The 14,378-nt window shown below is 40.6% G+C and overlaps 1 protein-coding gene across 5 annotated transcripts in view; it reads right to left on the bottom strand.

Annotated features, from left to right (window-relative positions):
- LOC108150486 (homeotic protein ultrabithorax) overlaps positions 1 to 13,958 on the bottom strand; it is an 83,084-nt gene extending 69,126 nt beyond the window's left edge. For 2 of the 5 annotated variants that reach the window (XM_017278721.2, XM_017278730.2), the window contains exon 1: positions 12,972 to 13,958. In XM_017278721.2, coding sequence (XP_017134210.1) covers positions 12,972 to 13,707 — 736 coding nt within the window. In that variant the 5' untranslated portion in view covers positions 13,708 to 13,958. Of the gene's footprint in view, positions 1 to 4,608; positions 4,660 to 12,944 lie in introns of all 5 variants that reach the window. The other 3 variants (XM_017278696.2, XM_017278704.2, XM_017278713.2) reach the window with 3 other exon arrangements.
- Positions 13,959 to 14,378: the final 420 nt, after the last annotated feature.

Raw genomic sequence — 14,378 nt, 5'->3', positions numbered from 1 at the left:
AGATACATTTTTAATATATCATGAAAAAGGACATAAAAACTTTGAATTAATTATAAAAGAAATATTTTAACTAAGCTTTTGACTGTTATAAATAATATTCAGATCTGTTGGGATCTTTAACTACTTAAATTGAATAAGTAAAAATTAACAAAACTGTACCACTTTTTCTAAGCTTTTTTAAGCCAATCTTATACAAATCTATAATCCTTTTTTCAATATTATATTTTAATTATTATTCTTTATTCCTTTTGTCCCTACACCTGAGTTTTGCTTCTAATAACTAGCTCACGTTTTGCCAGCTCGTTGCCACCTCCCTGAAGTGTTCATTACGGCAATGAAGCCGAAATTACTAATTCATTAATTGAAACCCCGGAACACTCAGTCCGCTTCTGACTGGGCCAGATGCCAGTCCATTGGCTCGCAGGCGACACATGCCAGGATGTCCTTGCCACCACCCACCACCACATCACCCATCACCCATCGCCCTTTCCGACTGCAGATGCTGCAAATGCCAACGGTAAAAACGAAAGTGCCCTGCTGCCATTTTATGAACTGTTTCTGCTCCGTTGGAGAGCGTACAACACTTACACTTGCCTCGCACACAAAGTGCTCCCCAGTTAATAATTTCGAAGTGTGTAAAATCAAATTGCTGGCACGTTGCGAATGCGGATGTGCGGAGCATCTGAGTATCTGTCGGATTCATGTGTGTTGGCCTAATTTGCCAGTGATTTGAGGCTCATCAAATTAATGGAAGAATTCTTCTTCGGTATTTGGTTCTTGGATAATTTATGCATAAGCGTGCTGCGACACTTTGCTAGCTTGGCGTCTCTTTTGCTTTCAGCATATGTGGCATTTTTGCACTCTGCACATTCTTTTATTGTCTGTTTTTTGGGTGTGCTTCGACGGACATTTGTCCGTATTGCAGGTGCTGTCGTTTGTTTGTCTGGACTCGGTCTCTTTCTCTATCGTCCTATCGCTCTTTCTCCCTTTCTCCTTTCTCCTTTCTCCGTCTGTGCTGGTTGTTATTGTGTAATGTCTATGAATATGAATTATGGAAATTGCAGAGCCACAGCGACAAGGACAACGACCAGCGAACAAGAGCCTGAGTATTCACAATACTCACAGTCGCATTTGGCACAATTCCTTTTTTTTTTTTGCCACTTTTTTGTCATTCGTTAGCAAATTTTAAAACTCTCCTGGGAGGGTTTTTTTTTTGTTTACTTTTGGGGGCGGTGTTTCCGAATATTTGCAGGCCATTTTTTGAGGTCGTTGGAACAGTGACCGAGTTTTGGTTGTTTTCTGGGTTCGATTTGTTTTAAAGAGTGGGTGTGGGTTGAAAAAACAACCGACCCATTTTGGGAAATCAGAAGATAGACTTCATAAAACAAATTTAAAAAGATTTTTATAAGATCAAAAATGTTTGGTTTTTATTAGACAAGTCATCAGCTTAATTGTTCTTGAATGAGTGTATATTACCCTTTGCTTATTCTCTGGGGTCTATTTACTTTAATCTCACTGAAAAATCTAATAAATACACAAAACAAATTTGAGAGCACTTCCTCCAGAGACAAATATCCCCCAGGCGATCCTGCTCCTATTAAAATCGCATAAATTCAATTAAAAGCGAACACCGGCTCTGCGGATTGCGAAATTATACGAGCAAATACAAAAGAAAAAAGGAGCACTCGTTCGCCCCCGACTGGCCACGCCCCCTACGTCGGACATCCGCCGCTGACATTTACATTTAATGCTTGCAAATTTAACAAATAATATTCAATTAACAATTTGAATATGAATTTATGACAGGGGTGCCGGCCGACGGAGGCCGAACCGCGCGTCCAAAGTGGTAACAACTTCGACATCGCCAATCGACTTGGGAGGGGAGGGTTTTTAGCGGGAAGTAACGAGTTGGCCAAGTGGCCGACTTGTTTACCCTGCCACCAGCAAACACACAAAGCGAAAAAAAAAAACAGACAAAAAAAAGCACTGAAAAACACAGAAAACAGAAAACAAAACAAAGCCCGGGGAGAGAGAGAAAAAGTTATGTGAAAAAGGTGGGAAAATGCAAGCATTGTTAGCCTTTTGGCCAGGCTAAAAGGTAACGAAGCATGCAGCCACTGACGGACGGACAAGCGGACAGAGAGACGGACAACCCGATGGAGGAAGCCGCGCAGGAAGCGCAAGGAGCATAGCACAACTCCTGGCAGGCCGCACATTTCAATAATTATTAACTGCAGCATGCTACATGCAACATGGCCACATGCAACCAGCAACCTGCAACGCGCCGCACAGTAGCAACGCACACACACACACACACTCGGTAACTAGGGGGACCTGCAATTATCAAAACTTGTCCAAATTGACATTTTTTGCCGGCCAGCCAGCCAGCCAGCCAGCCAGCCAGGTGGACGGACTCACATGGAGAGTTGGGGGCGTCAGCCCGTTGGCCATTGCATTTTGGCACGTTGCGGATTTTGAAATGCAAACAGGCATTTAATTCTATTAAGTCCGCTATTTAATTATCTCTTGCGGGCACGGTCCGCAAACGCAGCGTTCAATGTCAGCAAAGCCGGAAGAGAGTGGTTCCAAAGTTGGTTCGTTTGGTCCAAAAACCCCTCCCCAAAAAGTGCCCCTTAAGTGCTGGCCATAATCCACATCCAGGAGGAGCGGCCTTATCGCAGCTTATCTGCGAGTGCCAAAAGTGATGCCACACAGAAAGAAATAGTAATGGCTTTTAACTGGTTACCAACTAATTGGGAAATAATTTAAACTTTTCTTTAAGAAATTATTAAAATAAATAGGTGTTAAAATTATCTATGTAGGCAGTTAAAAGCAGCATATGTCTAGAAATTTATTAAGCGCGATTTAAACCCAAAAACTTTAATCAAAAATATATTTGTTTCACCTCAATTGTAAATTAAATATTTTCTATTATTCTTTTGCTAAATATTTGTAATTACGAATGTAAAATATTATTTTGCTTAAGGCTTTAATATTTTGGTGCGCAGATGGCATATAAAAATATGTACAAATGTATGTATGTATAAAGTTAGGAACAATTTTAGAGCTATTTTATGAATGTAATGTTGGATCACGCATTTAACGATATTTTTTTTTAAGTGTACATCCTAAGAAATTATCCACATTTTTATCCGTGCACTGAACGTGGATCTTGAATCTGGGATAGCTGATCGCAGATCCACAAGTAGCTGCCCACTTGTTGCGCCTGTGCCAACATTTAGCTACCGATTTGCACGAGATTATCAATTGAATATAAATAATAAGTGGGAGCGAAGTGGCTGACTACGGAGCATCTGGGTGGCTCAGCTTCGCTGTTGGCCCGGCAATTTTTCGCCCCAATGCACCCGCCAACAATGTCTGTAATTTGAGTGGCCTGCCCCGCTAAAAAAAAAAAAAAAAAGGCGAAGACCCGCGCTGATCAGAGGGAAACCTCCCTCCCTTCCTCCATCCCCATGTCCCCTGCTTTTTCCTTGTTCACGTGTGTAATTGGATTTTAAGAAGTAGCTGCGCGAGACAAGACTGATTGATAACCTCGCATCAAAAGGTCCCAAACAACAGGCTGAAATAAACGCCTTCAGTGGCTCTGGGGCTTTGATGTTCGCGTTCGTCAGCGAATATCGTAAGCGGATCTGGCTTAGACGAATGGACAACACTCTAATAGTGCAGGGATATAAAAATTAAATCTAGTCGTAATAAAAATTCAAGACAAGAAGATACAACGAGTTTGAAATACTTATACATGTTGCAAAACAATTTCTAAGCAATTTATTGGGATATTTTAAATCCAATTCTTGCAAAAGTTGAATAAATTTGTTTAACCAATTTCTCAAAATTGTGTTTAGTATTTATAAAAGCTTTTCGTATATACTTATTTAAACGTCCTACAATAATCATTGAATCATTTTTATTACTTTTGCCAGAAATAAAAAGAGTATTCAAATTTGGTAAAGCTATTTTAATGCCTATGCTGAGTTCAAAAATGCATGTTTAAGAGAAGAAAATTATTTAAAATTCATATTTTTATCTACAAAGCTGTTTATTAATAGCATTCGCACCCAGAGTGCAGGGTATGTGGGGGAAACACGCAATTCGGCTGCTCGATCGGCAGCGGGAACAAAAGCTGATAGCACGAGGTACCATAGGGAAAAGGGAGCCGCTCGAACAAGGCGTCCAACCGGGCCCAGATCCAGATGCCCCCTTCTCCCCCTCCTACACCCCCTTCCGATGTGCGTGTTGGCCGCGTTTGTTGGCCAATTGAATTGCCATGTTTAATATTAATTGCCAGCGGAGCAAGCAGCTCGAACATGACCAGCTCTCTTTTGGCCGGAGCGTAATCATGGGACAGTGAATCAATCATTTCCACACGCGGCCCCCAGGTTTTCCCGGCCCACCCACTGCTCCGCCCCCCGAGTTCATAAGTTTTTGCCCAACTTAACGTATGCTAGGGTACTAAGCCACCGACACCGCAACCTGATTAGTTTTCTAGGGTATGTTAGTAGGTCTGCTCTACACGCTACACTCTATACTCTATTCTTCGTAAACTTAAGAGCGATTAATGTAACGAAATAAAAGTGGAAATTTTCTTACCCATGTCTGTTGATATGCCGCCGTATTGTGTTAAATCAGATCTTATCTTACCTGAAAATGCAAGCAAAGCGGAGAGAAGAAAACGTTTAAAAAATGTGGAATCAAAATTGTTTGCTCTCGAGAGATCTCGAGATGCAGATGGATGGTGTTTGGAATAAGGGGGTTCGTGGGGAACTGGGGGGGCATCTTAGGGTTAAGCAGCCGCACGTGTTGCGGAGCTGGTTAAGATTTGCTAACCAAAGCTTTGTTGTTGTCGGTTGGATAATGGATATTGAATAGAGCAAGAAGGAAAGGTGTAAAATTCAAAATGAAAGATTAAAGAAATCGCAAAAATTATTTGACTTAAAGAAATATGAAATACCATTGAAATAAACCTAAAATCTGATAAGTTGTATAGTTTCAAATAATATTTTGAATCATTCCCAGGAAATGTTAAATATTATCATTATCTAGAAAAAATACCATATCACTAGAATGGTATCGGCCTAAAATACTTATTAAAAAACATTAAAAATGTGTACATCAAATCCTAAAATTATACTTTACCAGCCTAAAGGTCTGATTTTACGAACTTCTAGGCAAATTCTACATTTTAAGCATATATACAAGTAATGTCGCTTTATGCAGTGCCAACTCTAATCAGCTTGGAACGCTATTAAATTCAATTCAGAAGGGTGCTGTTTCTAAGCCACTCAAAGTGCACTCCATAGCTCTTGATAACTCGTCTGGCACTACGAGAGTCTTTCAAAGTTTGAACTAGGGCTATCAATCCCATTTAGACTGATTCATGGAAGCGGCATTATCGCCTCTTTCTATCGCATTTGCTGGATGTCTCGCCTTTTTTCACGATATTTAGCGTCGCACCGGCTTTGTTTATGCCATGAAAGTGCAAAATGTAAACAATCCGAAATGCCAACGCCTCGAAAAGTGGGCGTACGGGGGGGGAGCCCGGCGAGGGGGCGTCAGCAGCTTGCCGTGGAAAAGGTAAAAGTATAAAAATATGATTTAATGGCAGCGATAAAACACGTGTGTATTTAAATATGCGCGCCTGGCGCCTGAGTAAACGTAATTTCCAGCTCACGGACACTGAGTGCCGCACACAGATACTATGTGGCCATCCAGACGCAAAGAAACAACAAAAGAAATTATTAAATTAAAAAGAACAAGAAAGCGGCCAAAAACTATGAGGGGCAAAGGGTTTAAATTTGACAAACGCTTGCCTCTGCTCTCTATATTTTTACTTTGTAAACGAAAATTATGAAAGAAAAAAGTGGGAAAAAAACGGAGTGGGGAACGGAGCCAGCCACTTTAGACAAATTCAAACAAATGGCTGGCGAAAGGGGGATGCTGTATGCTGAATGCTGTTTACATGCGACGCGACTTGTAAAAATTAAACATTTAGTTTGCGGTCTTGCCCCTGGAAAACGCACCCCTCGCCCCCTCGATTTTCACACCTTTTGCGCGGGGGAAATGATTTTTATGACTCTTTAAGGCGGCGCACGCTTCGTTTTTGTGGGAGGATTAGTCGCCAGCCGCATAAATGAGAGAGTCTGGATGCTCCGGGAGAATGAGAGAATTCTCATTTTCCGGCTGCAGCTTGCGGCGTCTTTGGCCTTTTATTGCCCCATCAAAGGGGCTGATATAAATCTTAATTGCCGACCCAAATAAATAGACGGCTAGAGCATGTGGCATACGAAACTTTGAGCAGAGCATCAACAGAATGAACAGAATGCAACTCGACGTCTAACGTCTAACGTCGGAAAGCTTCACTTTCGAGTGGAAAACTCGTTAGCTATTTAGCATAAACACTTTCCCAGTTTGACCAGCAAACTGATAACAACTGGCCGACAACAACAACGAGAAGTTGCAGCCAAAGAAGTCATTAAGGAAACATTAAATTGACATTAATGTGGCCCCAAAAAGGAGCCAAAAGATCCAAAGGAGCCCAAAGTTCTGACCAAAGTTCGCTCAGATAAATCAAAATAGTAATCTATAAATTATGGTATACAAGCAAATGTTTGGAGAATGCGGCGAACAAATCGATGACCCAACAACGAAAAAATATATTCAAGCTGCTATAACAGTTACCCACATTTTGGTTTTGGTCAAGACAGATCTCGTAAATCATGGAGAGCTGGCAAAACAGGCTCTTTTGAGGAAGGTATCAACGAATCTGAAATGCCCTAATTTTTACTAAAGAGTGGGTAGTGCAAACTAGTTTGGAATAAAAGGGGTTTTTCCCAAAAAAAAAAAAACATGGCATAACACTGTTTAACTGTTCATTCAGATACAGTGATATTTAAAATTTTTGAATGGCGTGGAGAAGCGATAAAAATATGCCTAATGATCTTCAGGCTTGAGAACATGTGGCTGTGGAACATATGTCTACACAGAAAACAATTTATGTTAATTTTAAGTGTCTATAAAAATATTAATTTTTTAATATATGCTATAATATATCTATGTTTGATTTTTCTATTATTTTCAAAGGTTTAAGTAGAAGAGCTTTAGCGTTTTTTTATAGAAAATATGGATTATCCTTAGTCTCAAACTTATTTTCCAAAAAATATTTTTTAATTCTATTCATTTTAAATTGTTTTGTCAATAACCATGAATATTTTCCCGTGCAGTTCTATTGGCAGAGCCACCTGAAGCCGGTAGACTGGACAATTGTGAACCCATTAATCTTTGTCTTTTTAGTCTTGGAGATTTCTATCTTAATTGAAGCTCATTATAATATGCGTTTCCTATGCGATGCGGCATGTTTGTTTGCTGGTAGCCCAACTTCTGTTACACAACTCGAAGACAAGCGATATTCAAACGAGCTGGTGGGCAGCTTTTGCACTCGGAGAACTTGGATCTGTGGTGTGGCGATGGCGATGGGGATTGTGGATTGGGGATTGGGGATCAGATCGCAATCAGGCCGTCCGATTCCAATATGAAATCCCGGCAAGAGGCCACCACCAATGAATTATTAATAATAAATAAATCATTATTAAAATCAAAATAATACGCAAATATGCATATTATCGGAAACAACATGGAATTTGGGGGGCCAGCTTGTGCGAGTGCGAGAGTGTGTGTGCGTTTCTTTTCATGTTTACGCCACTTTCTCATACAGACACACACAAGTGGTTATAATGAATGATTTGTTGTTTTATAATAAACACGCCGAGCGTCGAGCAATGTTGGCGTCTTCCAAGTGGCGATGGCTGTGACGTAGCCACCAAAGGGTTAAGGGGACGGGCGGAGGAGGGTCTTATGTTTTGGTCACTAAGGCCTGCTGTCTGCTATATTCCCAAACTCCCCCGAATATATCGTTGTATTCGCGACCCTTGTACCTTTTGGTATGGCTGCATTTCGGCCCCCACTTTGGCCACTTGCATGTGTGTTGGCCGGGCCGTGTTGTTGTTTTTATTAGGTATCAAAAACACCTTAAAACATGATTTTGCGACTGCCAAGAGAAGACGTCCGCACAGTGGGCCCACAAATGTGAATAATAACTGCCTGTTCACATGGCATTTCTATGTCAAAGAGATGATCGATAAGGCGAAAACGCCAATGTCAAAATGCGGAAGAAACTCACAGTACATATACTCTAATAATTATTTCTTATCTGCGATCGCTTCTATATACAATAGTTATTATTTGTTTGAAAAACACAACACCTAATCATTTTTAATGGGGTCATTTAGGGGAGAAATGTAAATGGCGAATAATAATTAGTCTATTCTGAATGAATGCGTTGAAATATAATACATCTTAACAACTTAGCGCCGCTCGTTTGTTTATAAGTTTTTGTTTATTAAGTTCTGCTGTCAACCTTTACATTTTCTAACATTTGATTAAGAATATTTATTTGTTTCTATTAAATTATTTTTTCCCTATTAAACATGTAGATTAATAGAATGTTGTTTGTTAAAAGTTTAAACTGTTTATAATAAAAAGATTTAAATTTTTAAAATGTAAAAACCTGTGATTTTAAAAGAATTTTGAAGATGGAAGAACGCAATACATATTTCACCGTCACAAATTTTAAAAAAAACAGAACATTCATTTTTTAATTAAAATAAGTTAATTTAAAAGTTTCCTTATGATGCTAGAGTGCTTAAAACTTAGGTAATAAATCTTTGTTATTATTTGCTTTTAAAAATTGTAAACTATAATAAATTAAAGTTTTATTTTGCACATATTTTGTGTTTTTTTAACAAGAAATTTAAGCAATTGCCCATTGCCGCTGCGGCGGGCCTCGAAAAATACAAGAGAAAATCCAAAATTGCTCCTCTCGCCCTGCAGCTCCTCAATATGGTTGTTGTTCTTGTTGTTGGGCCATGTGTCTGAGCCACTTTGTGTTGTCGTCGTTGGCGACGTCGACGTCTTGCAACTTCGGACTCCTCGACTGGCAGTCGCAGTCGATGGCGCAGTCGATGCCGCAGTCCGAATACGAGTCCAACGACTTGAGGACCGCCAAGGTGCTTATTAAATTCCTTATTTAAAAATACATTAAAAAAATGCAAGAAGCTGCCCCAGAACCCGAAAACCAATCCCCGAAAAAGCGATCCCCGGGAAGGGGGACTAGCATCCGCTACAAAAATTGCGATGCGATGCGATGCGATGCTCACAGGCGCTTTGATTTGATTCTGATTTTCTGTTTTCTGATTTTGCATTCTGCGTCCCGCGAAAAAAATGATTAAAAGCGCGCGTTGAAAGGTTTTCCTGTGTGCGTTCGCTTGCACTCGCCTCGCCATTTACATAATCATCGCCGCACTTCCTCTGGCAATTAATTGCATGTTGCAGTGGCAACTGTTGCCTGACATTTGAACTGCGAATTTGGAATGCTGCAGGATGCCAGCCAAATGCCCACTGTCCACTGTCCACTGTCCCCTGCCCACAGTCCATTAACCTTGAGCCGATCTGACGTGCCCTCGGTGGTTCTACGTGTTTGCTACAATTGCAGGTAGATGTGCCAGGATATAAGGCATCCCGATAATTACGTCACAGCGTGCGAGTTCTTTGCTCGCCAACTGCGGCAAATATGAATTATGATTGCTCGATACGTGTCAATTGCCGGTCCGGCCAGCTATTCTCAAGGTCATTGTGGGACAAAAAAAATAACAAGCCACAGACAAAATCTATCTTTCAGGGTAGACTATATTTACACAGAGAAAAATTGTGTTATAGATTTTCCATTGAGATATTTTCTCGAAATATATATAAAAAAATTTCATGGGGTCCAAAAAATCACCGTTTATAAATAATTTTATGTGTACCATCTACAATTGTCAAATTATACGATTGTTTTTTGGTTATTAAAATGGAAGTTTTTTACTCAAGTATTTAAAGCATTTTCATGTAAAATAATAATTTTTTGGTATATTTTTCCCTGTGCACTGGTCAAAATTAGGCGGCCGACAAATTTCGGACAGTCGCAGAACTCAGCCATAAACCACTTCGCCGACGTGAACCTCACACACCGGCCCGGGCAAATAAAGCAAATTTACGAATTTATGTTGAAATTTATCGATAATGACTTAAAAGCCTTCAGGACAATGATTTAATGCTCCTCGCCCGCCGCTCGCCGTGCTCGCACATACAACACACACAACACATACAACACACACACAACTTAACGGCCCAAGAACAACATTGCGACGCCAAAACCAACGCCAACAGCCAGAAAACTCTGATGTGGGTTTTTCAAATGTGAAGCCATGTTTAGATACGATAAAATTGAATTCGGTTTGCATTTCGGGCCGCGGATCAACGGCAAATGATCGATGATCGCTGGAAGTGTGCGCCGATTTATTTATGACTTGATTTTCCGTTGCGATCGCCCAATTTAATCAGTTCGCTCAGAGCAAATCGCTTAAAATTAAATTATATTCGCATTATATCAAATCAGCGATAGCAGTTGACAAATGGCACTCAGGCGGATTTAAGTTCAGGGAGATGGAGATAAGACAAAATAATATATAAATTTTAAATCACGTAGATGCCATCAGCAGATAATCCAATTCCCAGGTCTCAAGTTCACAAAACTCAACTCACTCTGTCTGAATATCGTAACTGTCTGCTCGTCTCGTTTTCTTATAAGAAACATAATGGTAAGGATGGCTGAGGTAATCTTGTTTGACTGTCTTCAGGTAAGAATTTATTAGAATTTCTTAGAAGACACATTCCCCTTAAGATGTTATAACTCTGAGAGATTGTCCGATGAACTTGAAGTGTAATACAAGGCACCCTGTATGAAGGGTTTTTGGCAACGTTTTTTTTTTGGCCTGGCCAATTCATCACCGACACTTCAAACTGGCCTGACACAGCGCATAAATTTCATTACGCTGATCATCTCGCAGAACCGATCGAATGGCGGGGAAAACCTGTCGCAAGGCTCTCGAATTTAGTTCAACTTTAATTGTTTTTTAACCAGCTCTTCGCGCTGCCTTTAAGTGAAATTTGATTGATTTTTGAAGGGCATTTTTCGCAAGTTTACATTTTTACACAGGCAAAAATAGTGAAAATAAAAGCAATAATTACAGAGGCCATGGGAACATTTTAAGAAATAAATTAAAACTAAATCTGGTTTTTGGCAATAGGAGAAACAATAAAATATCATTTTCTGAACATTTAATTTCTGATGTTCTAGATTTTGTTTAACAAATCTATAATAATATAAATATTAAATCATATTAAGGTTTAAAAAAAATGGTTGTTATATTTGGAATATTTTTAAACATGTATTCCAAAGTCTAAACAAAATTTTAATTTGGATCTAAAATATATTATGTGCTATTATTTGGCATTGCTTTTCCTCAGTGCTGAGTTGAGTGCAATTTATGTTCGATCTTCGAGCACCTAGACCTCCTTCGGCTGACCTACTCTTGGCATTGTTCTTGGCCCAAACGGCAATCTCGGACTCGGACGCAAGCCGTTCGCCTCGCTCGGCTGGTGGCTTTTAAGCCCGGGGTCGGACAAAAAGTCGGGCGGCGAGGTGCTGAACGTAATTACATAATGGCGTAGTTAACCGTAATAAGCGCGACTTCTGCGCCCAGTGTGTGTCCTGGCTGAAAGGATTCAACCTTCCCCTTTTTTTCGCCGGCTCCTGTGGCTGCCTTTGCTGCTCCTTTGCTAGTTTGCAGCTCTTTCAGCCGCATGCCATAATTCACGCTGCGCGTTGCCGCTCTCTTGTTGCACAAATTGCAGCTCACTTGGGCTGCCAGCGCTGCAACAATTACCGCCGAGCATCATTAAAAGCAAAGGTGACAAAAATTAGTAAACAAAGTGTTGAAAATTATGAGGCAGTCGGAGCGCTGCAAGGTGTCGCGGATCGGAGCAGGTGGAATCGGAGGGTCTGAGCTGGTTTCTCATTTTTCTTTCTGGCTGCCCATGGTTCTTGTTTATGGCTCTGATCTCGCTAAGAGTGATTAAATCTCTTGAATTGCCGACCAGCGAATAAACTATGGCCAGATTGGCAACCCGACTAGCCAGCTTTAAATAGAATAAGTGGAAAACAATTTGCAGTTCATTCAACGTCACTTGGCCAAAAGGAATTCTGAAGAGCTCATGTTGAATGGGGTTGTAAAGTGGGTAAATATTTTAATAATAATATGCAAAATTTGTCAATCAGATATTAGACCTAACTTATTTTAAATCAAGTCAAAAAAATGTTTCTTAAATGCAATATCTAAGATTTTATTTTATAGTCATTAAACATTTGTTAATTTAAAATATATAAAAACACTTAATGTGGTTTATGTGAACATTATTCATATTTAATTTTTTAATACTATACTTTCAGATACTATAAAAAGTTTTTAAAAAAAAAACAATATGTAATATTAATAGTTCTGTGTTGTAGTAAAAATAAACTTTCACAATTAAATTACAATATTAGAGGATCTTCTAATGTAAATAAAATAATTAATTATTTTTGTCAGATTTTATATGTGTTTTACTCCTTTTAAATGCTTACAATTATGAATTAAAAAAATTTCTTGTAATAAAAAAAAACTAGTGAAAATGTTGGCGATTTTCGAATAAGGTCTGTTTTTTCATGTAGCTCCACTTGTTTATCTTGGTGACTTTGTTACAATTACTTATTATCTGTTTTTCCCTACGATCGAAGTGAGCTCTTCATTATTTTGATTTTACATGTTGACTTTGTCTGTTAATCGGTGCAAAGACAGCAATTAGTCACAAGATGACTTTTGATGAGTTAGCTGCAATCTGTTGAGCCTGATGGCAGCTGGGAAAACAACAAAGCTTTGGTTTCGAGAGGGATATTTATTGTTGGGGGGAAAGGGGACTTTAAGTGGACTTGTGCTACAGTGGACACTCACTTTTGGTCGGATCTTCAGGACACTCACCTGCGATAGCCATCCAGGGGTAGAATGTGTGATTGCTGGCCTGGTGTAAACTGCTGGCGGCCGCCGTCTGAGCGGCAGCGGCGCCCGAGATGGTGCAGTTGGCGTTCCAGGCGGTGCCCGCTGCGGCCACGCCCACGCCGCCCTGCACACCGCCGCCGTTGCCATTGCCGCCGCTGACGCTCACATTGCCGCCGGCACTGCCGCCGCGATGGCTGACGGGACTGCCGCCCGAGGTGTCCAAATAGCCGCCCACTCGGGAGTCGGGTGTGCAGGCGGAGGGTCGAACGGGCATGCCGCCCGCCGGATTGTTCTGTCCGTTTGCATTGGCCGCATTGGCTCCGTTGGCTCCGTTGCCGGTGGCTCCTGCCCCGCCGCCGCCACCGCCTCCTCCGCCACCCCCGCCGCCATTGGAGCCGCCCGTGTTCCAGATGTCCTTGTAGCCATTCACCGCGTCCGCCTTGATGTTCAGGCAGTCCTGCTTGTAGGCGCCGGCCCCGTCGCCGTATATCTTGTTGCAGGCGGCCGTGATGCTGGCGTCGTAGGGCGAGTCCTGGGTGGTGCGCTGCAGATGGTGGTTGGCGTAGGGACTCATGCCCAGCGACAGGGGGAATCCGCGGTAGGCGGCCGCCGCCGCACTGGCCGTCTGGTCGTGGTGGCCGCCGCTGCCCATCGCCATTCCGGTGGCCTGGTGCGGATGGCCGTAGAAGCCGGAGGCCTGCTCAAAGTACGAGTTCATTGCGCTGCTGGCGGTGAGAATCTTGGCGGTGCTCCGTCCGAGACGGGCTGAAAATCGTTGGGGGCTTGACTGTTTTCTCTGGGGTGTGTCTCTGGATCTCTGCGATTTTTGGCGGATTTTTAATCAAATATTTTCTCCAAGCTATCTGTGATGTTCATTAGTCTTGTTTTGATTTTTGCAAAATTTTCAACTTTATTTAAATTTTATTTTGATGAAAATATTTTTATTTGTTGTTTAAAGTCTTTATAAATTTTATGTTTAATATGTTCTCAATGGCATTATTTTGTAAAATTTCGATATAAATATTTATTTTTTAATTCTTTAAATATTTATAAAATATTTTTCACAAGCGGTTGTTTGGTAAATATTTTTTAAAACGTTTATTTTAATTATTGCACTTTCCACTGGGGGCCTTAACTTGGTTTAAGCACTAATGTTTGTTGAACATTAACTCCGATAAATAACTTTAAATATTTCTTCACTATTGTTTACAGTTTCACAAGTGTTTCGTATACTTTGTTGCGTTTTGGTTTGGTTTTTTAGCCAATTGCACTTTGCTGTTAATTGAATTCGAATTTGAATACTTGTTTAGCGCTTGCCTTGGCACTATCAAAGGCTCGTAAGCGTTACGATTATTACTATGTTTATTGTTATTGCAATTATTATTATTA

Source organism: Drosophila elegans, unplaced genomic scaffold (assembly GCF_018152505.1).
Source record: "Drosophila elegans isolate 14027-0461.03 unplaced genomic scaffold, ASM1815250v1 contig_476, whole genome shotgun sequence".
NCBI lineage: Eukaryota > Metazoa > Arthropoda > Insecta > Diptera > Drosophilidae > Drosophila > Drosophila elegans.
This window is presented reverse-complemented; position numbering and strand designations above follow the sequence as displayed.